Source organism: Lentinula edodes (assembly GCF_021015755.1).
Source record: "Lentinula edodes strain Le(Bin) 0899 ss11 chromosome Unknown C8R40scaffold_2, whole genome shotgun sequence".
In the NCBI taxonomy this organism is placed as follows: Eukaryota; Fungi; Basidiomycota; class Agaricomycetes; order Agaricales; family Omphalotaceae; genus Lentinula; species Lentinula edodes.
The window spans coordinates 746,973-773,393 of record NW_025764308.1 but is presented as its reverse complement, the minus strand read 5'-3'; the positions used below and the strand labels follow the sequence as shown (position 1 = coordinate 773,393).

The 26,421-nt window shown below is 46.8% G+C and overlaps 12 protein-coding genes across 12 annotated transcripts; 8 read left to right on the top strand and 4 right to left on the bottom strand.

Moving 5' to 3' along the window:
- Positions 1 to 798: 798 nt before the first annotated feature.
- On the top strand, positions 799 to 2,805 carry C8R40DRAFT_1079858 (uncharacterized protein). Its single transcript, XM_046227060.1, has 5 exons — positions 799 to 838; positions 900 to 1,014; positions 1,078 to 1,611; positions 1,669 to 1,996; positions 2,058 to 2,805. The coding sequence occupies exons 3-5, from the start codon at positions 1,095 to 1,097 to the stop codon at positions 2,587 to 2,589; spliced, it is 1,377 nt and encodes a 458-aa protein (XP_046091450.1). The 5' UTR covers positions 799 to 838; positions 900 to 1,014; positions 1,078 to 1,094; the 3' UTR covers positions 2,590 to 2,805.
- An 18-nt stretch (positions 2,806 to 2,823) lies between these two features.
- Positions 2,824 to 7,497, top strand: C8R40DRAFT_246966 (uncharacterized protein). Its single transcript, XM_046234477.1, has 4 exons — positions 2,824 to 3,686; positions 3,757 to 3,822; positions 3,871 to 4,680; positions 4,749 to 7,497. Exons 1-4 carry the CDS (start codon positions 2,906 to 2,908, stop codon positions 7,289 to 7,291), a joined length of 4,200 nt encoding a protein of 1,399 aa, XP_046091449.1. The 5' UTR covers positions 2,824 to 2,905; the 3' UTR covers positions 7,292 to 7,497.
- A 16-nt stretch (positions 7,498 to 7,513) lies between these two features.
- Positions 7,514 to 10,195, bottom strand: C8R40DRAFT_1165326 (general substrate transporter; the record flags this gene model as incomplete). The annotated part of the gene is made up of 22 exons (XM_046230673.1): positions 7,514 to 7,628; positions 7,679 to 7,753; positions 7,810 to 7,843; positions 7,894 to 8,230; positions 8,285 to 8,349; positions 8,402 to 8,413; positions 8,471 to 8,524; positions 8,579 to 8,770; positions 8,822 to 8,891; positions 8,945 to 8,958; positions 9,011 to 9,044; positions 9,100 to 9,109; positions 9,164 to 9,189; positions 9,242 to 9,305; positions 9,359 to 9,402; positions 9,454 to 9,527; positions 9,584 to 9,609; positions 9,658 to 9,718; positions 9,767 to 9,841; positions 9,898 to 10,008; positions 10,064 to 10,082; positions 10,136 to 10,195. 22 exons carry the CDS (start codon positions 10,193 to 10,195, stop codon positions 7,514 to 7,516), a joined length of 1,572 nt encoding a protein of 523 aa, XP_046091448.1.
- Positions 10,196 to 10,386: 191 nt separating this feature from the next.
- C8R40DRAFT_1233605 (uncharacterized protein) lies at positions 10,387 to 11,868 on the top strand. The gene is made up of 7 exons (XM_046233333.1): positions 10,387 to 10,796; positions 10,849 to 10,905; positions 10,953 to 11,123; positions 11,173 to 11,275; positions 11,325 to 11,427; positions 11,483 to 11,530; positions 11,590 to 11,868. Exons 1-7 carry the CDS (start codon positions 10,522 to 10,524, stop codon positions 11,661 to 11,663), a joined length of 831 nt encoding a protein of 276 aa, XP_046091447.1. The 5' UTR covers positions 10,387 to 10,521; the 3' UTR covers positions 11,664 to 11,868.
- Positions 11,869 to 11,970: 102 nt separating this feature from the next.
- On the bottom strand, positions 11,971 to 13,263 carry C8R40DRAFT_1065425 (uncharacterized protein; the record flags this gene model as incomplete). The annotated part of the gene is made up of 3 exons (XM_046225668.1): positions 11,971 to 12,414; positions 12,467 to 12,556; positions 12,613 to 13,263. 3 exons carry the CDS (start codon positions 13,261 to 13,263, stop codon positions 11,971 to 11,973), a joined length of 1,185 nt encoding a protein of 394 aa, XP_046091446.1.
- Positions 13,264 to 13,568: 305 nt separating this feature from the next.
- C8R40DRAFT_1165323 (FMN-dependent alpha-hydroxy acid dehydrogenase) lies at positions 13,569 to 15,221 on the top strand (the record flags this gene model as incomplete). The annotated part of the gene is made up of 7 exons (XM_046230672.1): positions 13,569 to 13,728; positions 13,781 to 13,905; positions 13,954 to 14,162; positions 14,216 to 14,364; positions 14,417 to 14,820; positions 14,868 to 14,994; positions 15,040 to 15,221. The coding sequence occupies 7 exons, from the start codon at positions 13,569 to 13,571 to the stop codon at positions 15,219 to 15,221; spliced, it is 1,356 nt and encodes a 451-aa protein (XP_046091445.1).
- A 113-nt stretch (positions 15,222 to 15,334) lies between these two features.
- C8R40DRAFT_1157929 (uncharacterized protein) lies at positions 15,335 to 16,113 on the bottom strand (the record flags this gene model as incomplete). Its single annotated transcript, XM_046229684.1, has 4 exons — positions 15,335 to 15,455; positions 15,507 to 15,587; positions 15,637 to 15,965; positions 16,015 to 16,113. 4 exons carry the CDS (start codon positions 16,111 to 16,113, stop codon positions 15,335 to 15,337), a joined length of 630 nt encoding a protein of 209 aa, XP_046091444.1.
- A 136-nt stretch (positions 16,114 to 16,249) lies between these two features.
- Positions 16,250 to 17,173, top strand: C8R40DRAFT_1033962 (Mis12 protein-domain-containing protein; the record flags this gene model as incomplete). The annotated part of the gene is made up of 2 exons (XM_046223379.1): positions 16,250 to 16,657; positions 16,715 to 17,173. 2 exons carry the CDS (start codon positions 16,250 to 16,252, stop codon positions 17,171 to 17,173), a joined length of 867 nt encoding a protein of 288 aa, XP_046091443.1.
- A 607-nt stretch (positions 17,174 to 17,780) lies between these two features.
- C8R40DRAFT_1157927 (uncharacterized protein) lies at positions 17,781 to 20,225 on the top strand (the record flags this gene model as incomplete). The annotated part of the gene is made up of 10 exons (XM_046229683.1): positions 17,781 to 17,837; positions 17,889 to 18,443; positions 18,492 to 18,646; positions 18,700 to 18,751; positions 18,800 to 19,084; positions 19,133 to 19,348; positions 19,406 to 19,550; positions 19,606 to 19,719; positions 19,774 to 20,033; positions 20,193 to 20,225. 10 exons carry the CDS (start codon positions 17,781 to 17,783, stop codon positions 20,223 to 20,225), a joined length of 1,872 nt encoding a protein of 623 aa, XP_046091442.1.
- Positions 20,226 to 20,554: 329 nt separating this feature from the next.
- Positions 20,555 to 22,695, top strand: C8R40DRAFT_1033628 (general substrate transporter; the record flags this gene model as incomplete). The annotated part of the gene is made up of 10 exons (XM_046223356.1): positions 20,555 to 20,735; positions 20,792 to 20,877; positions 20,935 to 21,096; positions 21,149 to 21,176; positions 21,234 to 21,467; positions 21,526 to 21,620; positions 21,675 to 21,786; positions 21,838 to 22,089; positions 22,144 to 22,404; positions 22,460 to 22,695. 10 exons carry the CDS (start codon positions 20,555 to 20,557, stop codon positions 22,693 to 22,695), a joined length of 1,647 nt encoding a protein of 548 aa, XP_046091441.1.
- A 353-nt stretch (positions 22,696 to 23,048) lies between these two features.
- Positions 23,049 to 23,886, bottom strand: C8R40DRAFT_1157925 (uncharacterized protein; the record flags this gene model as incomplete). Its single annotated transcript, XM_046229682.1, has 2 exons — positions 23,049 to 23,123; positions 23,176 to 23,886. 2 exons carry the CDS (start codon positions 23,884 to 23,886, stop codon positions 23,049 to 23,051), a joined length of 786 nt encoding a protein of 261 aa, XP_046091440.1.
- Positions 23,887 to 24,465: 579 nt separating this feature from the next.
- On the top strand, positions 24,466 to 26,377 carry C8R40DRAFT_247529 (uncharacterized protein). The gene is made up of 6 exons (XM_046234478.1): positions 24,466 to 24,707; positions 24,761 to 24,864; positions 24,926 to 25,149; positions 25,202 to 25,258; positions 25,311 to 25,622; positions 25,680 to 26,377. The coding sequence occupies exons 2-6, from the start codon at positions 24,849 to 24,851 to the stop codon at positions 26,286 to 26,288; spliced, it is 1,218 nt and encodes a 405-aa protein (XP_046091439.1). The 5' UTR covers positions 24,466 to 24,707; positions 24,761 to 24,848; the 3' UTR covers positions 26,289 to 26,377.
- The last annotated feature ends 44 nt before the right edge of the window (positions 26,378 to 26,421 follow it).

The following is a 26,421-nucleotide window of genomic DNA, read 5'->3' as shown; positions in this document are numbered from 1 at the left end:
ACAGTGAATTAGCTCTACGATGGACGTCTACCAGTTATAAGTTACGGTACCGGATGAAGGCGAAGTCGACAAGTTTCACAGACCAGAACCTATCCCTCCGAGCTGATTGTCCCTAACCCCAGCTTCCCGGAGTTGCATATCATTTATTCAATCTAATTCTCCACATTCATCAACAGGACGGCATTGGAAAAATGGCTATTCTGAAATTTAGGTTCAGAGGTGGGTGCTCACTCAAAGCTTCATATTGAAGGTACACAAGTCTTCTACTGGGTTAGTTCTTGTACGCTCTTGTACGAAAACATTATAAAGTGCGCCTGGATAGCCGCCGTAATTGCAAGGGAACGGGAAATTCAAGAAACTTACTCGGAAATAAACAAGCTACATATGTAGCACAACTGGAGATTTTTTTTTTACCAGAAATACCTCTTGAAGGAAGACGACAAAGGCGCGGATCCATGTTTGTGATAAGCAGGTTCTTTCTTTTTCGAAAATCGCTTCATCAACCGCAGGTAAGACTTTGACAGGTATGAACAATCAAGCTCAAACGTCACACGAGTGAATTGAGGGAGGAATGGGAAGGAATGGGACTTACACGGCGTATCTATCAGTGTCAGATGTGTCCAGATATTGCTGCGCCTCCTCCACTGGGGGACGACAGATGGGTAAGGATGGGTAGAAGCGTTAGAACAAACATAATCATTCGCACTACCAGATCAAGCGACTTCTACGATGGTCCGCACCTGCATGAAACTTTTCATCCCGTACGAACTTGACCATGAATTGCAAGACCTTGATATCATTTGAATACGTATCCGATACCAAACCCCCATGAGAATTCGTGAGTATCAGACAGGTATCGGAGTAACTCAGCAGAACTCAGCAGTGAAGATGCTAATCAGCTGATCTATGACCAATTCTTTGAATCGTTACATCGCACTATACGGTCGCGGTTTGCGATTCATATCGAACTACCAAAGATACAACACGCCCTGGAAGATCCAGAACGATGGAACGGTAAGGATTATTCCTCTGATTTCTCTACGATATATGTACACTGAGATTTGGTCCTACACTAAGCTAATTGGGAAAGGCTTATGTCGACTCAAGATCTCAACTTCATACTCGGATATTCGCTGAACAATCTTGTACAAAGACGGAGAACTACCGCTGCTCCCGAATCTACAGACGAGTATTCGATCAACTTGAATAACGCTATCGAAATGCGCCAGCGTCTTGGGCAAATAGGAATTTTCACTTTCATTGATATGGATTTTGAAGCCACATGGATGAATGCGGCACCCTCCGAACGGCGTAAACATGTTCTTGTTGGACTATCCGAGGGATGTTCTATCGCGAGAAACCTGAATGACGCACGGAGGTTCACGGCGGATGTACTCAAACTGGACTATCTAAGTCGAGATGGGAAGACCTATCTTGACTTGTTCAAGACTATCATGCCAGGTTCAGATCCGGATACAACGCCAGATATATACTACATCCCCAACCCAGGGTGGGACTCTTTCCAGGAGCGTATGAAAGAGAAGTATGCTACATCCAAAGTTCATCTCGTATCTTTAGGTGAAATGCAGGTCCTGCGAACGGAATTGATTTGTGAGTCGCTATCTATGTATGTATTCAGCCTGCGCTTATCTGATTTCCTCTCTGCAGACTATGTCGTAGGATATACAATGATGTCGTTCATTGGGCACAAGATTGACCGCGTGGCTGGTATTAAACCCCGAGGCGCCTCTTCCGATCACAAGACAGCACAAGCCAAAAAAATGTATAAAGAAGGGGACAGGATACAAAAAATGATGTTCGGACTCGAAGAAACCAAAAGGAGAAAAGACGAAGAAAAGCAAGTTGCGAAGGCGCTAATCGCCCGACGTGTGGTTATGTGCTTTCAATGTCAGAAACACCAACCTGAGGGTGAGAAGTTTAGTCGATGCTCACGATGTTGGAATAACCTCAAGCGTGACGTCGTTTACTGTTCAAGGTACAAATCTTCTTAATTATTAGTTGATTTAGCAAAAAATCTCATTATCCACCTGATGCAGGGAATGTCAGATCGTAGACTACAAAAAATCACACAAGATGATATGTGGGAAGGAGGTAGACATGGATGTAGCAACCCAGTTCGCCTCAAAAAGGGCTGCAGCTGAGTACCCTACAACTCCTCAGCAGATCCCTCCTGCAGTAGCTGGGTTCAAGCGCTCTCCTTATCTTCTTCGTCACGTTCAACTCTTGAATAAAAACCCCAAGGCGGATTTTTTCTTTCGCATTGCATATACAGGCGATACCACCTCGGACTTCATATCGATGGATTTGACCAATCCATACATGCATAAAGTTCTTCGTTCAGTACGAAACAAAGCAATGTCGACTGGCGATCGAGAGAGTATCGTCGCTTTGAGTCATGGAACGCTGTGGTACTGCAACGCTTCGAGTTTTGATAAAAAATTTGGCTGGAACTTTGACGATTTCTGTGACCAGATGGCGAAAGAGTGGGAAATGCCCAATCTGAAAGAGGCCATTCTAGAGTTGGACAGGAAACGGTTTGAGGACCCTCTCAATCAGAAGCGTCCGTGAGTAGAGTTGTCACTTTTGCTGAGATCAAGAGTGCTGAGTGCTCGCACCGTTTATCAGCCAACTTTTCATGACTGAAGAGATACCCGAGACGGTGTGGGCTGACTTTGTAAAGATCGCTACTAGCGGAGATTTTGACTTTGAACGTCGATTGTTCTCGTAACCTTCAATAGTATGTAACTAGTTTGAAAAATAATTGAATCCTGATTGCAACTGGTCGAAGTGCCTGAAACTGAGCCTGAGAAAAACAGAGACGGCTCTTACTACATGTCAATAAGCTACTTAAGCCTACTGTTCTGAACGATATCGAGACTTTCTCATGTCAGATCAACCACCGCAACCAAAGCCAAAGCCTGGTTCCCTGCGCGACCGAATCGCTGCTTTCGAGAAATCGACACCATCTAATGCTCCTCCGCCTGTTGCCCCTCGTCCAAAACCAGGTGGCCATGTTTCGTGGAAACCAAAGCAACCAACTCCACCGGACTCCCCAGCCGCACCCGCAGATGAATCTTCCGTTAATCGGCCACAGAAACCCGGCGGAGGAATGTCTGCATCAGATGCAAAGGAAAGTATAGGCAAGGGTGGTAGTTTGAAGGAAAGAATGGCTGCCTTGCAGGGCAAAGGTGCTTTCGGTGCTCCTTCGCCACCTGTTGCGCCAAAGCCAGCCGTGGAGAAGCCTAAATGGAAACCCCCTCCACCTGTAGCCTCGCCTCCCGAGGAAGAAGAAGAGATAGAGACTGCTTCCGATAAAGCCAAAGATGCATCTCCACCATCCGTGCCAGCCAAATCGCCTGTATCTGAGTCAAACAAAGCTTTGGGCGAGCCTGATTCGCTCGAAGTGGAAGCACAATCCCATATCGAAACCGAAGGAGGGGGAGAAGAAGAAGTTGATCCCGAGGAAGAAGAAAGACAGAGACGCGCTACGCTTGCCGCTCGGATGGCTCGCCTTGGTGGCGCTCGAGTTGGAATGGGTCCTCCTGTATTTGGCGGGCCTGCATACAAGAAACCCCAGCCCAAGCCTGAACCCAAATCTGAGGTCCCATCGAAGGAAGATGTATCCGAACCTGTTAAATCGGAGGTCGTTGAAACAGGAAGTAAAGGTACGCTTTTATCACAGGATTGCTCAACTTGTCTGTATTCATCAATTGTATCTCATCCCAACATCTGTAGAACCATCTCTCAAATCACCTTCTGCTCCCGAAGTAGAAGAGAACTCAGACGAAGGAACTAAGAAAGGTACGCGTAATAATATATCCCTCCATCGTTTTCTGAACACGTTTGTAGATTACTTTGACGTTGAGCGTAAGGCATCCGATGCGTCTCTACTGTCTCCAGACCCTACTCCGTTGGTTTCCACTTCCCCTCGTACACCTAGTTCTATGCCTGTTCCTGCTGCTCCTCGTCGGGCTGTGCCTCCCCGACGAAAAGCCAAGTCTCCTGCACCGCCGCCACGAGCAGAAGAACAAGAACTTAGCGTCGATCCCTCTATTGAGCACACTAAGAATGAATTGGACGTACAGATCTTGCCTAGTGCCGACACTGAAGAGCTCGATACAGCCAAGAAAATTCTCGACCATACCGCTCCATTGGTCGATGATGTCCCTCCAGAGCCGCTAGTATCTGAGGAGCCAGCCATGGTGGTGCCTGTGGAAGAGACGCCTATTCCTACAGCAAAGACGGAGGTCGGGGAGTCAGATGTTGTCCAGGCGATCCAATCGGCTTCTGAATCCCTCGTAGAAGAACCAGAACCTACCCACGCTGAAATCGAGGAAGAAGATGAGGCCTCGCGTCGTAAACGCGTAGCCGAACGTCTTGCGAAGTCTGGTGGTGTGAGTCCGTTTGCGCTACCGCCTCAACGCAGACCATCTCTGCCCGTAACTCACGAAGAATCATCACCCCCAACTTCAACTCCCGTTTCCCCTGTATCTCAGAAGCGTACAAGCATCAGGAAGGCCTCTGCGGATTCCGTGCATAACCCAGTCCCTGCACCCCCTGCTCGTAGAAGCTCTCAGATCAGTTTGTCGTCTGTCGGTCCACCTAACAAAAAACCCAGTATTGATTCGGTTATGAGTCGCGATATTATCTCTCATGATGGTAAATAGTTTCTTTACATTCGTTGTACTTTTATAAACAAAATCGATTAACTATTGGTGAATTTTCAGATGATATAAATTTCCCCGTGCCCGCTGGTATTTCCGAGGAGCCGGAATCAATCCGGTTGGTGGAAGAAGCCGATATCACAGATGAAGAACTCGCAGATGAAGAGTTCTCACCTGAAGGTTCTGAAGAACACGTGGAAGTTCATGAAGCAGTTGATCCTCTCGAACCCCCTCAACCCCCCGTCGTGGTGCCCGATTCGCCTTATACAAAGGCCTCGTTCTCGGACATAGAGCCAGTCCACGTACCGCCGAAAGCTGCATCTCCCGTCAACGAACTCAAACTTTCCTCTTCTCCTAAGAATGAGTTGGATCATGAAGAACCTGCTCCGCCTCCACCTCCACGACGATCAATGCCTCCACCGCCTCGTGTGCTTTCCGACCCAATTCAACATGAGCAAGAGGAGAGACAGTTTCCGTCTCAGAGTGAAGTACCTTCAGAGCCACCTCGTCGATTGCCCCCTCGTCCTGTTCTTGAAGACGACGGAGAAATGAGTGACGCTCCCCTCCCGCATCCAAATCGACTTTCTGTTCCTCCGCCTCCGCCTCCTCAACCCCTAGTAGAGGAAGGTCAAATAAGTGACGATGAGCCGAAACCCATTCCTTTCTCGCGTCCGGTGAGGTTTGTTCCTTTGCCTGTTCATAGTGGCGTGGAGGAAGACGTTGAATCGGAAGAAAAGGAGGAGGCAACTGAGCTCGAGCGGTCTCCAGAAGAAATTCTACCAACGCCACCCAGGCGTCCACCGTCTCCTCCGGAGCAAATTTCTGTACAAGAAAAACCTCTTTTTGTTCCTCCTCCACCACCTCCCAAGATTCTGCCGACAGCTCCGCGCCGGGGTTCGACTGAGGTGAAAAAAGCTGAGCTATCGCCTACTCTGGAACGTCGATCTGCGGTATCCAACGTCCAGCTGGGAAGAGCGGAAATTCTGGATGAAGAGGAAGGCGATCCTATCGATCCGTCCTTCTACAGCCCTCCAGGTCGTCAGACATCAATTACAGCAGTAGCACCAGACACTCCGGAACTTGAGCAGGCACCGGCTGAAGACGAGGAGCAAGCTCGAAGGCGAACAATTGCTGAGAGAATGGCGAAACTTGGAGGTCTTAAATTTGGAGCGGCACCTATTCCCATGAACCGACCTGCGCCAAATAAGCGTCGGGCTTCCGAAGAATCGACACAAAAGGAAGCAGACGCTGAAGAGACTGACGAAGGTAAGATTGAACTAAATGAGGAGGAAGAGGAAAGAGCAAGAAAGGAGCGTATTGCCACAAAATTGGCCAGTATGGGTGGTATGCGTATTGGAATGCAACCTTATGGTATGTTTTCTGGTCAGGCACCATCCACACAGCCAAAGCCTGTTACTTCATCACCAGAAAGGGAGACTTTGCATGCGCACCCGGCTCCTCGCCATGCTGCCCCGCCTCCACCTCCACCACATGAAATTGATTCAGAGCACGAGAGTGTAGCCACCTCTGATGAAGGTGTAAAGATTGAAGCCGAAGAGAGTGAAATGGAGGAGGTGAACTACGAAGATGCGAACGAAGAACAAGATGAGATACCTCCTCCCCTTCCTACAAGAGAAGGAAGACACACATCTGCTCGGCACGTGCCTCCTGGTCGACCTCCGGTGCCCACCGTTTTACCTTCTCGCAAGGCCAGTATTCAGTCTACAACCTCGCAAAGATCAGATGATACTGCTTTTGTCCCAACTCCCGGAAAGTCGTCTAGCTCACACCAATTACCCCCGTCTACCTCTGATTACGTCATGGTCGAGGGAGAGGAAGAAGAGGAACTACCTCCGCCTCCACCTCCGAGGGCTGGGCGTCCTGTGCCACCTAGAGCTGCTCCATTGCCTCCGGCCTCCGATATTCCACCTTCCGAGAGCATCTCTTCGCAATGGGAGATGCCTTCGATTCCGAGTCTCGACTTCGGTGGGAATACTGATTTGTCGTTATCTTGGACAGATGACATGGCCTTGTCAACTTCGGCAGCTCAGCCATCTCCCGATATTCCTGCAATTCATTCCACTCAAGTGACTACTACCGCAGCTGCTGACTTGGTACTAAACTCGGATGATTTGGTAGCAGTTTGGGGTCGCGTGGGAGTGCAAGTATGCGAAGTTGCAACCACATTATTTGAAAAGTCCAAGAAGGTACTCATCGGAGACGGAACGTACCAGGGATTTATCGACGCCACTTTGAGAGAAGTACCAAACGCTGCTCCGATGACTGGACAGGAATATGGCTATCTGGTGTATATGCAGTCAGGAGCCTCGGTACAGAAGAGAGCTAGTGAAATACTGCCAGGAGATATAGCTTGGATGCACGAAGCGAAGTTCAAAGGACATAAAGGTCTACAGACTTACAGCCAAAGTGTGGGCTCAGAGGTGCCACTTGTCGGAGTAGTTGGTGAGTTTGAGGCAAAGAAGTTCAAGATACGTGTGTTTCAGGCGAACCAACACGTAGGCCAGCAAACAGTGGAGATTGTCAGCTATCGATTGGAAGATTTGAAGAGTGGACAGGTCAAAATATTCCGTGTACTCGAAGCTTGAAACGTCACGTAAAAAGTCACTGTAATTCTCAGCTCTGAATTTAATCGTTCTTGTTTACGGACCTTTGAAAACTCTGGATATACTCAGTCTACAAAACAGCGATTGTCATGAGTAGTCATACCCGTGACAGTGTTGATGCAACCATTGAACCTTTGAAATTGAAGGAGAGACGTCTAACGAACGAAAATATACGTATACACCATTCAGACCAGAAAGCATTCCCTACACATTCTTATCAAGACTCTTCTCACTCATCTTCTCGTCATCGGAGCCCAAATCATAGTGCAAGGGGTCCAAGTGGGCCTGCAGTATTTTTCCATCGAATAGTTCACCGATTCTGGGTCAAATGTTAATAAATTAGTACAGAGAACTTGGTCAGACACTTACTCTTCAAGCGTTCTACCCTTGGTTTCAACAAGTACAAAGTGAACCAAAATACCAGTGACCACGATGATTGCGGTGCTGACAGGACGAGTCAGTAAAGCCGAGATAATTCGAGTACAATTTCCCTCGCTTACTAGAAGAAGTACCACTTCCAGGCAATGTCCACCACTGGGAAAGCGTAATTAGTAGTTGTGCAGCTAGACTCGAGATACACTTACTAGCCACGGGGTTCACGTACGAGCTGAATACGCTCATCATTTTTCCGCAAATGGTCCATATCATCATCCCCTTCGATCTCATGGACAGATGCAAAACTTCAGCTGGATAAGCAAAGAAGATCGGACCACATGCAAGGAAGAATGAGCCGTTATAGGTCCAAACGAAGAATACCGCTGCAAGGCCAGCAGATTTATGACCCGTTTGCGTGTAGAGACTGGTAGAAATGATGAGGCCGAGGTTGCTGAGAAGAACGCCTGCCCAGGAAACGTAAATCTGGGTCTTTCGTCTGATGCGTTTTGTAAGCCAAACACCGGACAGAGCCATGAGTACAGTGAACTGGCGTTAGGCATTTTTCAGAATTTGTTGACTGATGAAAAGAAGCGAACATACAGAGGTTAATCCTGCATTGATACCGGTTTGTGTTGATGTCTTGGTGATTCCAACAAGCTTGAGGACTACATCGATTGTTAGCCGGTAAATATGAACCTGAGGAACGAGAGAACGTACTGCTCGTATAGTCTATTGAATTGCTGAGTCAGTGTATGCTTGAACAAACATTGTCATGTTTGAGCTCACAGTATGCAATGATCGCTGTACCGCTCAAATTTTGCATCGTGACGATCAGAACGACTGAGCGCTCGAAAAGTCAAAGGGAGAATTTAGTAGTGAACTGGCATGACCTACCGCACGCAAGACGGTGCAAAGAACTCCTCGAAGTAAGGATCATTCGCCACGTATCCTGCTTGGCCTCCCTCTCGGAACGAAGAGCTTCTTGAATCTCGGAAACTTCGAAGGCGACTAATTCATCGTTTTCCCCGCCATTAGCATGGTATTTCACCATGAAGGCTTTTCCTTCATCTTCACGGCCCTGTTTGACTATAAGATAACATCAGTTATGCCCTTGGTTTCAGAATGCGTCCAACTCACACAGCCAACGAGGAGATTCCGGTACCAGAGAAATAACAATTATCATGATAACAGCGAATGGGAGATGTATCTAGACGACATCAGTCAACATCGTTACGAATTATCTTGCATTAGTGAGCGCACAAGATAGGGAATTCCTGGATGGTTGTGTCAGAACATCACAACGTTCCGTAAATCACAATAACTCACTCCAAGCCCAGTCACTACTTATGTAGCTGCATCCCTGCATCAAAATCAAAATTAGTGAGTCTTCGATGAAGCCGGGCTCATGTTCTCACAAAGGTAACCCTGAAGAGGAAGAACGTCAGAAGATGCTGGCGAAAAAATCATCCGGGGACTCACCAAGCAGCGACAAAAGAACCGGAAATCTAGAATTCACGTTGACAGGAAGAACAAAGGGATGGTGCCTACTGCACTCACGTATGCAACATCGAAGAGACCAGCCATTAGGACTCGGTGCTTTGGGTGAGGAAGCTCCTGCAGCCTAGAAAAGTATAACGATGGATATGACGAGTCAAACAGACACCATACACTCACATAATGGGAGAGATCATCACACAGAATGCAAGGCCAGAACCGATCTGCGTAGAAATCGTCAAGAGGGCCGGACGTTATCCGAAAATAAGACGAACAATGATCCGCGACATCATGAACATCGCATACCCATTCGAACTTCCCGTTCCAGCAGCTGCGCCGATGGCGGTCCCTGTTTAGAAAGTTATTCAGTCATAAGTCGCCGTAGATCGTGAGGACGGGGAATACCTATCAAATTCGCGATCGACGAATACCTTGAGATTCGGTTAGATATAGAACGTATCTGCAAAGGTAAGACGTACCGTATACACCATTTTCGTCCGAATCTATCAGACACCCAAGCAGCGAAGGGCGCAATGCACACTGAGAGATGGTAAAAGTAACTGTTATGCTGATAGGTTACACACTTACTTCCGGCAAGGTACACCGCAGCATTGAGAAGGCCAATATCCGTGGCCTTCGCGCTGTTACCTTTCAGACCCAGAGCTTAGATGGGGAATATAACTTAGTAAAAGCAAGGAAACAGTATGAGCACGACCTACTCGTCAACCAGGAATTCATGGCTTGAAAAGAACTGATTAAGGCGCCGTCGTATCCGTTCAAGAATTGACCCGTGAAGATACACAAGAGGAACAAGTTGAGCTGAAGGAGACCTATCGTTTTCTTCTTAGTTAGCATTTGATCATGGAGGCACGCATCATAACAAACCAGCATTCTTGTACCATGGCTGGAAATGCCTGTCAGTGGTGATATAAGATGTACCGACGAGTGAACACTCACGAGGTGCGAATCCTTGTTAGGGATACTCCTGAAGGCTTCGTTGCCAGCGTTCATATGCATACTCGAATGTAGAGACAGATGAAGGCACTTGGGGGCACAAATTCATCGGGCCACGACCTCTCGCATTTTAAAGAGTCCTCAAACCTAAAGATAAGTGGCTCCATGAGATCAAATAAATCGCGAAGTCTCGAAGTATAGCGCAGCGTCCGTTATCCACTTTGAAATTCAAATACAGATAAGAAGGCAGGCACGTGACGTAGATCTCACAGCGTCCCTGGTACCTAGCGGAAGGCGGGCCTAGGCGGGCGGGAGTTCCGCTTTAGCTGACGTCCCTCAGCGATAAGAGGAGCCTTTCGCAGAAGCTTGGACTCCCCTGCAACGCAGTTATGGTCCTAGGAACCGTAAATGAAGAACCTCTACGTGCTTTAAACTTCACATCAGACAAAGGAGTCCCAGATGCCTTTGAATTTCCTCACATCACCAGTATAGCTACTGGAGAACCCCTTCAACTCAAGACCCACAAAGTACCTGTATACAATCTTCGAAAAATTGAACCCAAGCCTTCGATAGACAGCAACGGTTACACCTGGGAAACACTGCCTTACCCTGACCTGGATGGATCAGAAGGATGGGAGGATCGCTATGCGTCATTTACTTGCGAGTAGGTGTATTATCAAATATTAAGTACTGTCGGAGAGCTGATAACTCATAAGGTGGCTGAAAAACCACCTTAGTGCGAGGTCATGCCGTGCCATAAACTATCAAATCCGGTGGGCATGCCAGGTGATTTCATGACTATAACTGACAAGACTCGTAGGCGTAAACATTCGGACGGAGATGTCTCTGACAACTATCAATCGCGAGAGGACATCAAAGACCAGCAGCCAGTCCCAGCGGTACACGTAGATATTAACCGCGAACGAGCGTCTGCTCGAGCATTGGCTGTCCTTGGAGAAGAGTTTACGGAGTCGGACAGACTCGCTATAATGTGAGTAAACACAATGCTTGTTCTAACGAAGCCCATGTATTTTGTCTAGCAATATCTGGCGGCCTCTCAGGGGACCAGTGATTGACGCGCCTTTGGCTCTATGTGATGCTCGTACTTTGGATCCAGCAGATATGGAACGGACTACCGATGCTGTAAGTATGGTTGTAAGACGACGCAATCAGACTGAGTAATATGTGACAGTATGGTGGTGGCTACTTCGTCAAGTATAACGCGAACATGAAGTGGGTGTACATCCATGACCAAATGTCCGACGAAATCCTTGTTTTCCGCCAATACGATAATAGTAAGCGACACTTCTGACGATCTAGGCCCCATTGAGTCTCATAAAATTTTGGCAGCGCTCAAACCAGAACTCGGCGACGCGAAGTGTATCGCACACACTGCATGTGGGTTCAATGCTGTCGCTCATTCTGAGTCGCTTTACACGAACTGATATCTATCATAGTCTTCGACGAATTGAGGGAAGGTCAAGGCTCACCGCGGCAAAGTATTGAACTTCGCTGTGCTGTAGCGTACTAGAATAAACTTGGAGATATATGTGCCATAGTAACGTATAATCTCAGTGGCATACATGTGAGTTGATAACAAGGGATGAGATGCACATCCAGGTCGCGCTCAATATAGACGAAGAAGTCATGGGCTTGAAAGAATTACAACAGCAGTGGGTTCGTCATAAACAAATAACACATCTTCTATCAGCATACCTGGTCCGGTCATGGGTGAGGAATACATACTGTCACATTCAACAACAGTGGCTTCGTCGTGGATAAATAAGATAGGACTCTCAGAACACATCTATTATCGGTCTATCTACTGAGCTGCAACATCACTGGATACTGAAGAATCCGAGGGCGTTCCCTGCGCTGACACCTTCTTTTTCAACTTCCCCCCAACCAGAAACAGACTCGATGGCCTCCAAATTTTCCACAACACTCTTCCACTTCTCACTCGAGGAAAGCGGAGGGAAAAAGGGGTGATCTTCCGAACGAAGGGTTAGTCGTCTGTTAAACAAACCAGTGACTGCAGGCATACCAGTGCCAAAGAGCATTCTTTTGCTGCCTTCCTTCCTATCTGCTATGGCCTTTGTATTACTGGTTCCGGATTCATAGCGTCCCGCTCTAGATATAATCTCTGAAACAAAGGCAAGCTCCTCGGGTCCATAGGCTACTGCATCGAACCATAATTTCCCTAAATAAAAACGAGCATCATGCTTGAGGCGAGAAGCAACGATAGGGTCATGATCGATACAAGAAGCAAGACGAGAGGAAAGCTGTAGAATTCTAAGTGCCTCAAACCTAGACATAAGATACAACTTGACAAACCTGAGGCAGAGTCCCTCCAGAATGAGCGAGAAGTATTTTGATAGACGGGAAACGATCGAAGGCCCCAGACAGTATGAATCGGGTAATTGCCTGAAAAATTTGCATATTGGATACCGTCAAATCATGGGAATACAAAGCAAACTTACGGTAGTGGTCTCGAAAGGAAAACCTAGCGCGAGCGGAAGTACATGTCCGTTCTCTTTCTCACCCCAAGCTGACGAGTCCACGCCATAATGTGGGTGAAGGAATACGACCAAACCATTGTCTTCGATTGCTTGCCACACAGGATCCAGAGTATCGTCGTCTAGTCCTTTGCCCAAACCTTTTGTTCCCATGATGAGACCTTTGAGGTGAGGGGCCTTTGCGATTTGCGAAACGGCTTCCAAAACTGAAGATATTGATATTCCTGGAACTAAGGGAAGAAGCCCTAGACCATAAATGCGTTTTATGGATGAGAAAGAGAGAGTCGGACTAGTGGCGCAATATTCTTCGAGGTCCGTGTTCAAGTCATGCGCCAAAGATTTAGCATCAAGCGGCGAAAGGAAGTCGAGCCAAGGATTGGCGAAGCTGACGACAGAGATATCAATCCCGTGTTGATCCATGAAACTGAGCTTTGCATTTCTATCCCAGTAACTGGGCCCAACAGGGCGACCGGCGCTGGTTTCATTTTCCAGTATAAGTAAGCGTTCTTCGCCTGCTTCATTGACCAAGATCCGGGGGGCGATTGAGCGAGATCTCAGCCAGGAGGCGTAACGCGGAAGGTAGACGTGGGTGTGGACGTCGACAAGCGATGCCATGACAGTGACGGTCGAAGATGAAGGTGGAGGTGGGCTTTCTGAGTTTCTAGAAATTCTAGTACTGTTAGGTGCATCGGACCGATCCGATCATCCGCGGAGCGCATCCGCCCGTTCGACCTTATCATTCGGGTTCCAAATATTATCAGGCCGCCGCCTGGCGGGCTTTCAGTTAGCGATACAACGAGTATTTTCTGGCTACACTTCTAACCTCCTATCTACGCCATACCCAGAGTGCTCTGGAATTCATTCAACTTGTTTTAATTTTCTTCAGCCTGTCTCTCTCTCGAGTCTCGCCGCACTCGACCATGTCTTTCAAAGCAGCCTTAGAAGCAGATCAGGAAGTCCCCGAGTCATGGTCTTCATACATGACTACTGTCTACCGCGGTCGTAAGCCTCCGTCTATTAGCTCTTACGATCCTGAAAAGCTAGAGGCGAAGGCGAGGGAAGTAACGAAAAAGAACGAAGGTTTGTATATCTGCACTCAACATCCGAAAGATCTTGATTGATATCCGGGTAGCTGCATTCCTCTACGTGTTTGGGAGCGCAGGCTCATGTTCGACTGACCGAGCGAACCGCAAAGCTTTCGAAAAATGGTGCTTTACTCCAAAGATGCTGATTGACGCGTCGGACCGCAACCTAGAGGTACATTCACCACTTTTCGGAATTACAAAATGCTGAACTTTGGGACAGACAACCCTCTTTGGCGTCAAGTACAAGTCTCCACTTCTATTGGCTCCTATCGGAGTACACGGTCTACTTCATCCTCAAGGAGAGTTATGTGCGGCGACTGCTGCGAACAATATGGGAGTGCCGTTGATCATGAGCACCGCTGCAACTCGATCGCTGGAGGACGCAGCAAAAGCGAACGGAGATGGCCCGAGATGGTATCAGCTTTACTGGTGAGCTCCTTCGCCGGCAACAATTAATATGACCTGACCGCGTTCTTTTATAGGCCACGTTCGGAGCCTCTCACACTCTCCCTCCTTTCGCGAGCAAAAGCTTGCGGTTACACGGCGTGCATCATCACACTGGATACTATGTGTATGGGCTGGAGACCTTACGACCTGGATACCGCATACCTACCATTCAACCATGGAATTGGTAGGACTATCTATACGTTATCTCACGAAGCTTTTGCTCATATCCAGGACAGGTATCCAAGTCGGGACAAGTGACCCGGTTTTCATGCAGTCCCAGGGAACCACTTTGAAGGGAGACCAACAAAGTCCATATGGCGGTCACGAATATAGCAAGATACCGTATCCATTCGACCCCGTCGCATGCGATTCCGCGCGTGAAGCCGGAGACGAATTCCACACCAGCCTCAAAACCCTCGGTAGGAACTGGAGTAGACAGATACATTCGGGTCTGTTTAGGACGTGGGATGAAATCACGTTTGTGCGAAAACATTGGGAGGGACCTTTGGTTTTGAAAGGTATTCTGCACGTAGACGATGCAGTGAAGGCGATGGAGGCCGGATGTGACGGAGTCGTGGTTTCAAATCACGGAGGTCGTCAAGTAGATGGAGCCATTCCGGCCCTTATAGCACTCGAGAAGGTTTGTGAATCCATAAAATCTTTGATAGATGTTGACCCGGTATTCAGATTTGTGGAGATTCGAGGATTCGAAAAGCCCAACTAGCAGGCGAATTTACGATCCTGTTTGATTCAGGAATCAGGCGGGGTTCTGATATCTTGAAAGCAATTGCTTTAGGAGCCCAAGCTGTTTTATGTAAGTTGTTTATTCGTAATTGGATCCTATACTGATTTCGTGTAGTGGGCCGACCATACATGTATGGCCTTGCTATATCAGGAACCCAAGGTATAGAGGAAGTGGTCAGAGGAATTTTGTGTGAGACGGAGTTGACATTGGGTCTGTGCGGGTTCAACAGTCTGGACGAAATTTGGGGGAAAAGGGAAGAGGTCATGGACAAATTGGAGTTGGGCTTCTACAATTAAATCAAGCAATCATGTCACTGTCTGTAATCGTAATCAGGTATCACTGATTTGCACTCACTTGTCCAACCATTTTGGCGACGACATTGCCCAAGGGCCGACACATCAGCTAAACCTCACGATGTCCCCATTGCTGCGTCCTCCGGGGCTTCATTCAGCTGAGCTGCTTTCTTCTGATTACTCTTGGCTCTCTTCTTCGCAGCTTTAGACATCGTCCGTGATACGGGCTTCTGATACCTGTGCATTGTTATTTTTAGCATGGAATGTCAGCTAAATAAACCAACTCACGTCGCGCCCTTTTTGACAAGATCTGGGAGTTCATGAACGCTCAGAGTGATTCGCATATATGGGAATTGTTGCTGCTTCGGGCTGAAGAAGACAATGAAGCAAGGTTCAAACCATAAGAAGAAGGACATACAAATTCTTCCCTTCCAACGTCATTGCAATTCTCTGCGCTCTTTGTTCATCAGTTTCTCTCCTCACAGAGCCACCATTGGAACCAAGATTCTCGATGGACCCAATCTCATTGTATTGATGTAGACCAACTAGTCGTGTAGACCGTCTCTTTTCCAGATCTTTGAGATATTCGCGTTTGATTATTTCCACTACAGAAATCAGCCGCGGAGTTGTTATCAGGGTCACAGAAGCAGTTGACGCGTCCTTAAGTTCTTGTCGAGTGTGTGCAGCTTCAGGGTTGTCGTGCACTTCGGGGAGTGTATGAAAGACTATCGCCTTTTTGTCATTTTTCTTTTGAAGCATTTAGCACAAGAAATCGGCGTTAAGTTTTATGATGCACCTCTAAAGATTCCAACGCGTATTTGACATAATTTGTTAGTTTCCCGGCTCTAGTAATCCGCACGAAGATGTCTGACGATTCTGTAGTATTCGAAGGCATTTGGACTAGGGAGAAAGAGTTAAAGCCTGGAAGCTTATAATTATGTAACAAATAATTGGCGCACAGATCACATGTTGAGTTCCAGCCACAGACGCGACTTTGTCTCCACTTATCATCGCGTCAGATACGCGTCGAGATGTCCACTGCGCATACACCTTTACTGCTACCAGAAGCTTTAGGATTCTCTCCGCAACTCCTTCTCGATGATATCATCAACGCAGTCAATAACACCATTGTTGAGGGTGTCAATGCAATGGAAGACTTTCTGCGGCAGTGGGCGGATCGTCGTTCTGAGGAGGAAAAGGATTGGGACAGTACTGAAGAACTAGAACAAGGGCTGGTATCTTTCGAAACGTTGTTGGAACATCACACAGATGTTGCCCTTGATTTTTTTGAAGCTTGGGCGCTGAAGAACATCTTTTCGATTCCACCAGATCTGCCAGTTGTCTTGCCTCATCAAAAGGGTCTTGATTTGACAACGAAACCAGAGAGAGAGGCAGAGCTCATGGAGGAAATATCTGAACTTCGTATCAAGCTAGATAACGTGCGTAACTATCGCATTTGAAGAGTTATACAATCTTAGCATTTGGTCCCTTAATAGCAAAGGCGACTGCAACGCCTTTATAATAGGGCATTGCGCACTTCGAGGCAGCAACGTTCTCGCTCTGAGCGGCGCTTGGAACGACTTGCTGCAGTCCTCGATCATGAGAAGCTCATTTCATTAGCGAAAATTCCTCCCCAGCTGAACGCTATGTACGAGGCTGTTTCCAGGTTACCGCCACTTGATCCCGCTCTTGTGGCGACATTACCTCCAATAGAACCCGGCAAGCGCGATTGGGAAACGAGCAAGGCTGGATATTTGAACTGGGCAACCGCGCAGCTGCTTTCCCGAGCTAAAGTAGATGAGGACGTGCACGGGAGCTCCGCTGTGGATGATATGTTTAGGAATATGGCTCAGATTGGCCAGGCTGACCAGATCAGGAAGGCTGTCGAAATCACAGAATCAGTCCGCACAGGCTTACAGGATGTCGATGTGACAATGGAGTCGGAAGAATCATGACCGAGTCCGAGATACTGGGCCCATACATACTGCAACAAGTATTAGGAAGTTTATCTTCGTACAGCTTCGTACTCGGCACCAATTGTTACGAGGACTGAAGCTTATAGCTCGCTGAGCTCAAGACTCATTCGATTTACGGTGATCGTAATATTATAGCACGGTTACATATATACCCGTCGTGAAAGATTTCATAGTCATTCGTAGGCAGAAAGCTGTACTGAGAAAGAATCTTCAACTATGTATTTGAATGATTCACAGGCAGAACCGAAGTCTGCAAATCGAAAATGATAAAAGCAGTCATGGCAACCATACCAAGTTGTTCATGGGCATCCCACGTGCAATGATGGTGAAGAGAATAGAATCAGAAGGTTGAAGTTGGCTAAGGTCTCTTCCAGCCCTCATTCTCCTTGCTTTCCTTTCTTCAAATCCTTCTTTTTTCGGCCGGTCCGTTTGTGACCTTTCGTGGACTTCGAGAGTTGACTATCCTGGACGTTGTGGTCTTGAAATTACTGTCCCAGTGACATATCCGTTCTTTTCTCATTCGTAAGTTGCAAAGAAGGAATATAATGGCCCAGAATCTGAATACTATTGCTTGGTGTATTAGAAAATGCGTGTCAAGCAAATTTGGGTTTACTTTCCACTGCCATCGAAGGCAAAGCTGGTGGTATGGCGGAACATAATACGCCACAAAATCGATACTTATTGATGATCACAGTGGAATCGCCTCACCTTTTCGAAACTGACGACTGCATACTTCGTATTCTCTGTCATACATTGTGTAGTCCAGCTTGCGCTTCAAGCCCGAGCGTTCACCATCAATGCAACATCAGCCAATTTTCTTTTCGACATTTCGCTGACGGCCCATGCTTTTAATAGCAGTGTTCCTTACCTTGCTGGTTCCCGGCTCTTTCTTTGTCCTGATGTTCCCACTGCTCTCAATTTTGATACCGGAAAGTGCAACATTGTCTGGAATGGAACTGCAGTCCATAATAATGTCACGACCGCTGACCTTGCCGCGATCCAAACGAGTAGCAGTTCATTGGTCGTTTCTTCATCGTCGACATCTGTTGCGCCTGCGTCGTTATCTTCATCTTCTGCTTCCTCTATCCCTTCATTCACATCTGCTACTCCCAGTAGTACCACCTCAGCCACCCATGTTGCTATCGTCAAGACTGTTAGTGTCACTCAGGTAGTGCACGTTACGGAAACTCCCACTAGTCAACCTGCCAGCACGGTTGGAGAAGATAAGGACGATGATTCCGCTCACGTTGTACGCATCTTAGTAAATAATCTAGGAATTGCCTTGACTGAAATTTAGCAGCACAGGCGACAAAATCCGAACCTGGAGATCACGGTTACCCAACAGGCTGATTCTCTTCCTCCTCAAGTCAATATTTCTCTCCCCAACCAACCCAACACTCTGGCTACGTTAAGCTCTAACTGTTCTTGGTCTCTGAATTATCCAGTTTCTGTGTCAGTAATTCACAACACTGGACACTTTGACTAGTTTTAAATCCTTTCAACAGTCTCGACAATACCAAACGGGAGGATGTTGTTTTCATGTCATTTCAAATCTGGGTAAGTGCATTCCTGACTGCATGATGCTTCTTCACACTATTCCAACAGGTGCTGGGCATGTCCCTTGTCGCACTACTCAACGAATCGATCCCGCACATAATTGCGTCGCTCTTGACCCACGCCCTGGCTACAGGATGGGCGTCCTACCAGATCGTGAATACGAGAGGTTTTGAGCGCGACTTTGCTAGGGTCATCACGCACGGTGCTTGTAGCGGTGTACCTCAACTGTTGGGCGGATACTGGACAACGCGCCAGGACGCCGAGTACGCCAGTCTTGCGTTGAACGTTGTAGCGCTGCTTGTATCCATCATCCTCAGCTGGAAGCTATTCAAGGCGAGTTCTGCTTCGTAGAACGAAAATGGGTGCTGACCAAGGCAATAGACTTTTGGATGGCAAACCTTCAAGCGAGTCGGTGCATCCTTGACCATCAATCGAATCTACAAGCTTGTTCTCGTCCTTTCTATCGTCTTACAATTATCTTTCTTCTTCATGGGGGCAACCGTGGGCTTATGGATCGACAGTTTGATCAATGGCGTAGGTGCTGAGCATGCTGACCACATCGTGCTCTATCGAGCCACGGCATTTGCGACGATGTTTGTGAGTATATTTCTCTCATCATCTGAACGTCCCAAAACAATTCTCACCTACGACTAGCTATTGCTTCCTTGGGTAAGCACTGGCTACATCGGAGCGCGCAAGGAGTTGCGTATTCCAATGATCGCATTTTTGCTCTTGTCGATTCTCTATTTGGCCGCTTGGAGCTTAATGTTTTTGGCCAATACCTTCCGTTGGGAGTTCTGTAAGTTAGTGCTGAGAGGCATTCGAGGAGAAAATTAACCTTGTACATTCACCAGGGAGCTGGCGTTTCTTCAGCTTAATGGCGACTTTTTCAGTAGCCTTGACTGTCTTGGCATTCATTCTGGGCATCGTCTGTTGTCTCAACTTCGGGAAAGGTCTTCTTCGCTATCGTGAGTAGTGTTGAATCTCCTTCCTATTATCATTATTTACTTTGTAACACCCAGTCAACGCTCAGGAACCTCTTCCTGGTGACGATTTCACTCCCGTAAATTATGGTTCAGACCCAGAGAAGGTCGAATTCCCCTCAAACCAACAACCCATCCCGACGTTCTCTGCCGCCTTTGGGAAAGGGAACGAAGTTCCAGTTCCCAACCAGATGTTCCCGTCGCAAATGGGTCCTAGATTCTTCAGGTCTACAGAACCATTCGATTCGCGAAGTGTCTCGCCTATCACAACTCCTTCAATGGCATATACACGTTCTTCCGTACATTCATCTGACAGCTCGCCCACTGATGAAGGAGTACCCACGATGATGCGATCGAACACGAGAGCAAGTGACACGAGCTTCCGTAGTGTTGCGAGCTATTACAAGTATTCAGATGAGGGGCATAGTAGGTCTGATAGTACATCTGGGTTGGGGCAGAATATGCAAGGGAAAAGGTGGATCATTGAGTAGATGGGTGTCGATATTTAAACTATTCTTTCGTTTGTGCTGGGCTCACTGCTTGCGTTGACACTTTGTGCTTCTTGCTGTCCAGAGTATGCGTAATCATTCAATCACCCGGAGTCCCCGGGGTTAAGGTTTATGTTTTCTGAACATCCATGATCCTTTTCTGCCGCAAAAATTTGCACACATCAAGTTCATCCCGCTTGTCCATTACGATCTCATGACCAGTGCTGCAATCTGCTAGAACTCCACTTGTTTTCGGTATATATACACCGATAAACTCGCAGTTCGGATCTCCCCACTATCTCTTGCTTTCTTCAAAGTGTCATATAATCCCGATGCAGGAGGCAGAGAAGCCAACGCCTTCTTCTGAAGAGAACATAGACCTTGGGGAGATAATAGCTGATCTTAAAGGAGGAGAAATCAATGAATTCGCTGTCATCATAGAGGGTGAAGAAAAGACCACTTGGTTTGTCTGGATTTTGGTAGCTTGTGCCTCGATTTCGGGTCTGCTTTTCGGTGTGTATTAAAAATACTTTGTGGGGAGTGAATGTTTACAGAAATTGATTTGCTAGGATATGATACCGGTGTGATATCAGGCGCGCTAGTGACAATTGGCGAAGACCTCACTCGGGGGAAACAGCTAACGGATGGTCAAAAAGTGCGTAGTTTTCTACGATGTAATATTGCTTTCGGTTTGATTGCTTTCCATTGATAGGAGTTTATTACTTCTGCTACGACCCTTGGTGCATTGATAGGTGGATTGTTCGCCGGTGTGATATCCGATTGGAGTGGTCGTAAGCTAGTCCTTGCAGTTGCGGACGTTATATTCATAGCGGGGGCTATCGTGCAATGCGTGTGCCATGACGTTTGGACCATGGTTTGTCTTTGCAGAAGTCCTGACGTGTGCAAGTAGTTGATCGTTCCTTCAGATTGGCGGACGTTTTCTCATCGGTATAGGTAATCAATATCCATATCTGCAACGTTTCTAAGTACATAAATGATGTCTTTTTGCAGGAGTTGGACTTGCATCATGTATTGCTCCTCTATATATTCAAGAACTGGCACCTACTCGACTCCGTGGACGGTTAGTAGTGTTGAATGTAGTCATGATTACCCTCGGTCAAGTTATCGCGTACGGTATCGACGCTGGTTTCGAGAATGTTAATGGAGGTTGGCGGTGGATGGTTGGACTAAGCTGCATCCCTGCAGGAATACAATTCGTCATCCTGTTTTTCCTTCCAGAGAGCCGTGAGTGAACCTGTTCTTGTCGCTCGATTTTCCATTGCTCAGTTTGCGTATGGTCCAGCTCGTATACTTCTACGAAGAGGAAGAATTGACACCGTCAGGCGCGTTATGACCAGAATTTATGCTACGGCTACTCCCCGGGATCTCGAGATGAAGGTATGTGAACCTTTTGATCTATCATCTTGTCTATCGTTCACGCAGAACTTACAGGTTAAGGTACTGCAAGCATCGGTTCAGCAGAGCATTGAGATATCCGAAACCACCACTTTCTTCCAACGTATACAACGTCTATTCTCCGAGGGGATCAATCGTCGCGCCCTCAGTATGTTTTGCTTTCATTTTCACTCTCTTACTCACACCGCCTTTCCTACAGTTATTGGCTGTGGGATGCAAGCGTTCCAGCAACTCTGCGGCTTCAACACATTAATGTACTATTCAGCTACTTTGTTCCAAGAAATTGGTTTCAATCAGCCGACTGCAGTCAGCCTTATCGTGTCTGGTACCAACTTCATTTTCACGCTCGTCGCTCTCAAATGGATAGATCAAATTGGAAGAAGGAAAATCATGCTCTGGAGTGCACCGGGTATGATATTCGGTTTGACTCTTGCTAGTATTGCCTTCCACTGTGGGTATCACTCAATGGTTCGTGACGCTTTTGAAATAACTTGCCTTTTTCTAGACATGACCAGGAAAACTGCTGGAGTCCTTGTTGAAAACACTGCCTATCCCGATTCGTGGGCCGATATCGTACTACTGTCGATGATCATCTTTGTTGCATCGTATGCTACTGGAATTGGGAACGTACCATGGCAACAAGGCGAACTTTTCAGTCTCGATGTTCGAGGCATAGGAACTTCCATTGCTACTGCTACCAACTGGGCAGCGAATTTACTCATAAATTCTACATACTTATCGCTCATGGCCAAAATTACACCTGCCGGTGTGTATACTCTGACGGTCTATGTCTTCTCAAAACACTCACATCCTGTACTCAGGTGCCTTCGGATTCTATGCAGGTCTTTGCCTCCTCGGATGGCTCTTTGTAATATTTTGCTACCCTGAGACCGCTGGTTTAAGTCTCGAGGAAGTGATGATGATATTTCGGTCTGGATTTGGACTCAAGGAAAGTCAGCGGTTGAGAGCAGAGAAACAACAAATTAAGATTCGCGCAAATACAATGATAGCCAGCACCGAGCCACAGGAGGAGGAGAAGTCGGATCGAAGCGTTTGAGTCCGTTCTCAATAATGACGTTTACGTGACCATATAGACTTTCTCGTGTTACTAACACCGACAACCTACATGAGACTTGGTCACCAGACTACCATAGAACTTGAAGGGATATGCGATTACGGTGCGGATGCCTAAGTAGCAGAGGTGATCGGATATACATAAATCCAAACAATGTTCCTCAGTGCTCTCTGAATCAATGAGTAGCCTCGAAGGTTGAAGTGATTGTTACATTACACTACTTTGTTCAAAAGAACTTGGCCGAAAAGAGTCGAAGACAGTATCCGCGGTTTCGGCTTTCAACAACCTCGGTGTTCGTTCAGCATCGGGCGGGTCGTAATTCGGCCTGGACCGGATTACCCGTCTGCCCTTGCCCAAAGCATAGACCAACTCCCGCAGGAGCAGAATAAGAACAGCCAGGAGGACCATAACTATGCATCCCAATGTCAAGGACAGACAGATTATGCTGAACCATTGACTGACAGCTGCGAAAACCTGCCAACTATGACTATCCCCATTGCCTCCGACAACGCCTTGCCGGACTGCCAGCGCCACCTGCATGGCGGACAATGCGACAGAGACCATAGCAAAGATGAAGACAAAGGGTGCGACCAATCCTTGTATAAGGTCACTATATTGGCCATATGTTTTCCGGTAGTATAGCTTGAATTTGAACAGGGAATACAAGTTTAGGCGTTGGAGTCGCAATTCGCCGTAATGATATCGAGGAGTGGTATCTTCATCATACACTCCTTTTCTAAACAAGTCCAGAAAGTGTAGTATTGCCCCGCCGTCGAGGTCATTTGGAATTAGTCTGTGGTTTTTGGCGATTTCGATATCGGAAAGAGATTTGATAAGGAATGCGTATGATCTGACGAAGCCCAAGGCGGCCTTCCGCACTTCCTTTCCTTTTTCCAAGTCACGAATCCCGTCGTCACACAAAAACCGTTTCCAGAATGCATAGTTTGTGAGGTACGTTGGTAGCGGCTTGATGAAAACACGATCGTAATACCATAACAAGTGCCGACCAGGGTCTTCGGTGAGGATTATGCGTCTTCCCCGAACCAGCTGCTCGTGCATCCGAGATACATGCTCACTCTTCTGAACGGCGAGTAGCCACATAAAGGGAGCAAGATCATTAAGATCATCATGAAGAAGGTCCGTTTGCAGAAACTCATGAATCTCCTGCGCCATAGATATCTTCAACAATGGCTGACCTGGAACGCAGGGATCTTCCTCAGATCGTGGTTCGGACGCGGACTTGGATGTACATGCAACTATCTGCATGACATCGCACTGTCAATTTCATTGCTGAATCCACAGTATTTGTACATGCCTTGTTCTTGTTTGTACTCCACTCCAGCTCAGAATTCAACTCTGTCTCTTTCTTAAACAGTGGCTCGGCAATCCGTTGCATCTTTGGCAGACACCGTTCTGAAGGGAAAAAGGTGAGAACACATTCTGATTGAGAACGGGTCCACTTTAAAGGTGAGGCCGATTAAAGTTTCCGGTCTTCTTAGTTCTCGAAGCATATGCAATAGCTAGGAATGAGCGTCTAAGGAACGATGAATTCGCAGACTAACGAAGAACATTATTCACTTCAGCCTGAACTCGGAAAATTACAATTGCTCATTCCAATTTCCGATGTGCATTGAATGAAAGAAGCTTGATTCCGGCGCTTGCTGTCAACATCATGCGGATTCATGCCTGGCTTCAACCTCATGTTCAGATCTTCTTTCACCGCTGCCCCCCTGCCGTTTTCAACCGTGTTCGTTTAGGGCTTGATTCCACCATATCCATCGCGAAGGGTCCATTAAAGACTCATCCTTACCTATCCTATCCTAACTATGTCGTCACGCTGGAGCTTGGGCCTGAGAGACTATCCGATAATTGTTGCTGTAAGTTCATTATCGAGTCTCATTATGTGCTCACACCCTCCTGTGCAGGCTGCAACAACCAGTCTGGGCGTTTTGCTAGGCCTTGTTATTGGTCGAACGGTGGGAATGAACTCAAATGTATGATTTGATCTCTGTCATCCGGTCCAATCCTCGAGCATTTCTCTATATAGAGTCGATCACAATTCCCAGTTCCAGACAAAAGACTGCAAATTCAACCCTCAGATTTGTTAGAGGTTGTAGAGAAAGAGAAAAGACCTAATGAGCCAGTGGTCGAGTAAGTCTGATACAACTGTTTGTTTTGTGCCAAGTTAACTATTTTGGAATTACTATCATAGCTGTACACGGTCTTGGATCTACGTACCCCTCCTCCTGGACAGAAAAAGAAAGTGGTGTGAATTTCCTGAAAGTGTTTCTTCCAGAAGATTTTCCCCAAGCTCGGGTTCTGGCTTTTGTTTATCCTTCTCAGCCATTTTCAGATCCTGTTCATGTGGATCTAAAAGAACTAGGCATTCGTCTCCTTCGTGCTCTTGTGGATGACAGACAAGGATCCTCAATAAAGGTATCGTATTCATTGTCTACTTTATTCCTACCGACTGAAACAAACCGCACAGAAAAAACGTGCAATAATTTTCATTGGACACAGTTTTGGAGGATTGGTTATAAAACAAGTAAGAATATCCATTGCTATCTGATTGATCATTTTAAAACATTGCTTGTGAGGCTCTTGTTCAGGCTGGAAGTTACAATAGTGGTGTCCAGGGCATGCAAAATGATATCATCGAGGCCACTCGTGGCATTATCTTCCTCGGGACACCGCATTTTGGGTCCAGATACGCAACTCTGGGTCTTATTCGTGCTTGGGTCTCTCACATCGTTGGTGGTGCTCATACCACCCTTTTGTACACTCTCCTTGAGCAATCACTTGAACTCAGACGTCTCAATGAGAATTTTTTGGCATTTCCCGCTATTCACAAAATTCGGGATAATATCATCTGCTTTTTTGAGCTAAAAGGCGAGGTTGGAGCATTTGGAGTACGTCAACCTATGCCGTGGCTCATTCATTCACTCTGAATTTCATGAATTTGATAGCGTGTCGTTGATGAAGAATATGCTTGCATTGATTCATTTCAAAGAATCAGTTGCAATTCCACACATAAAGGCCTCAACAAATTCTCGGAGCGAAATGGGGAATACCGTGATATATATCGATCTATTCAGCGCGCCTACACTTCCATCGTAGCACGCAGTAAACTTGACAACTATGCAAACTCGGAATATGCGTTCTTCTGCAAGATTACCGGTGATGGCTTTCTTGTCTTCGACCATGATGAAGCATGTGTCCGTCAGACGGACACTGAGTGGATAATCTATCAACGTTGCAGTGGCAACTCTTGTACACTTCTCTTTCAACATGAGAAAACACAAACAAAAATTGCAGTCACAATGGGGGTCCACAATTATGCTCCGTGGGTGTTTGTTTCTACAGATGTAGAGACAGAGACCGCAGTGCAGATAACGGCTTCCTTCTATGACGATAAAGGAAAGAGGCCCTACACCCACAACCATTGGCATCAAGTGCGTACGTCAATGGGAAAAGTGCCTTTTTCCAATGTTTCTGCAACTGCAAAAATCACAGATATGGAGGATATGGAGAAACGATATCAAGCGATGATAGAACTGTCTGGGTTTGATAGTTGAATGAACAGCAGGGATGTACATGTACAGTTCAAAATTATTCCATCTACAATTGACATGTATGTGAGTACTAATAAGATAATTAGAAACAAACACGGGCGATACTTATGATTTTACAGACTAGGCTACATAGATC

Coding starts and splice junctions, on each gene's coding strand:
- C8R40DRAFT_1233605 (XM_046233333.1), top strand. CDS start 10,522: ATGGTCCTAGGAACCGTAAATGAAGAACCTCTACGTGCTTTAAACTTC. Junction 11,428..11,482: donor TTTCCGCCAATACGATAATA/GTAAGCGACACT, acceptor AAATTTTGGCAG/CGCTCAAACCAGAACTCGGC. Junction 11,531..11,589: donor GTGTATCGCACACACTGCAT/GTGGGTTCAATG, acceptor TATCTATCATAG/TCTTCGACGAATTGAGGGAA.
- C8R40DRAFT_246966 (XM_046234477.1), top strand. CDS start 2,906: ATGTCAGATCAACCACCGCAACCAAAGCCAAAGCCTGGTTCCCTGCGC. Junction 3,687..3,756: donor CGTTGAAACAGGAAGTAAAG/GTACGCTTTTAT, acceptor CAACATCTGTAG/AACCATCTCTCAAATCACCT. Junction 4,681..4,748: donor CGATATTATCTCTCATGATG/GTAAATAGTTTC, acceptor GTGAATTTTCAG/ATGATATAAATTTCCCCGTG.
- C8R40DRAFT_247529 (XM_046234478.1), top strand. Junction 25,259..25,310: donor GAGGATTGGTTATAAAACAA/GTAAGAATATCC, acceptor ATTGCTTGTGAG/GCTCTTGTTCAGGCTGGAAG. Junction 25,623..25,679: donor GCGAGGTTGGAGCATTTGGA/GTACGTCAACCT, acceptor TGAATTTGATAG/CGTGTCGTTGATGAAGAATA.
- C8R40DRAFT_1079858 (XM_046227060.1), top strand. CDS start 1,095: ATGTCGACTCAAGATCTCAACTTCATACTCGGATATTCGCTGAACAAT. Junction 1,612..1,668: donor CCTGCGAACGGAATTGATTT/GTGAGTCGCTAT, acceptor TCCTCTCTGCAG/ACTATGTCGTAGGATATACA. Junction 1,997..2,057: donor GACGTCGTTTACTGTTCAAG/GTACAAATCTTC, acceptor CACCTGATGCAG/GGAATGTCAGATCGTAGACT.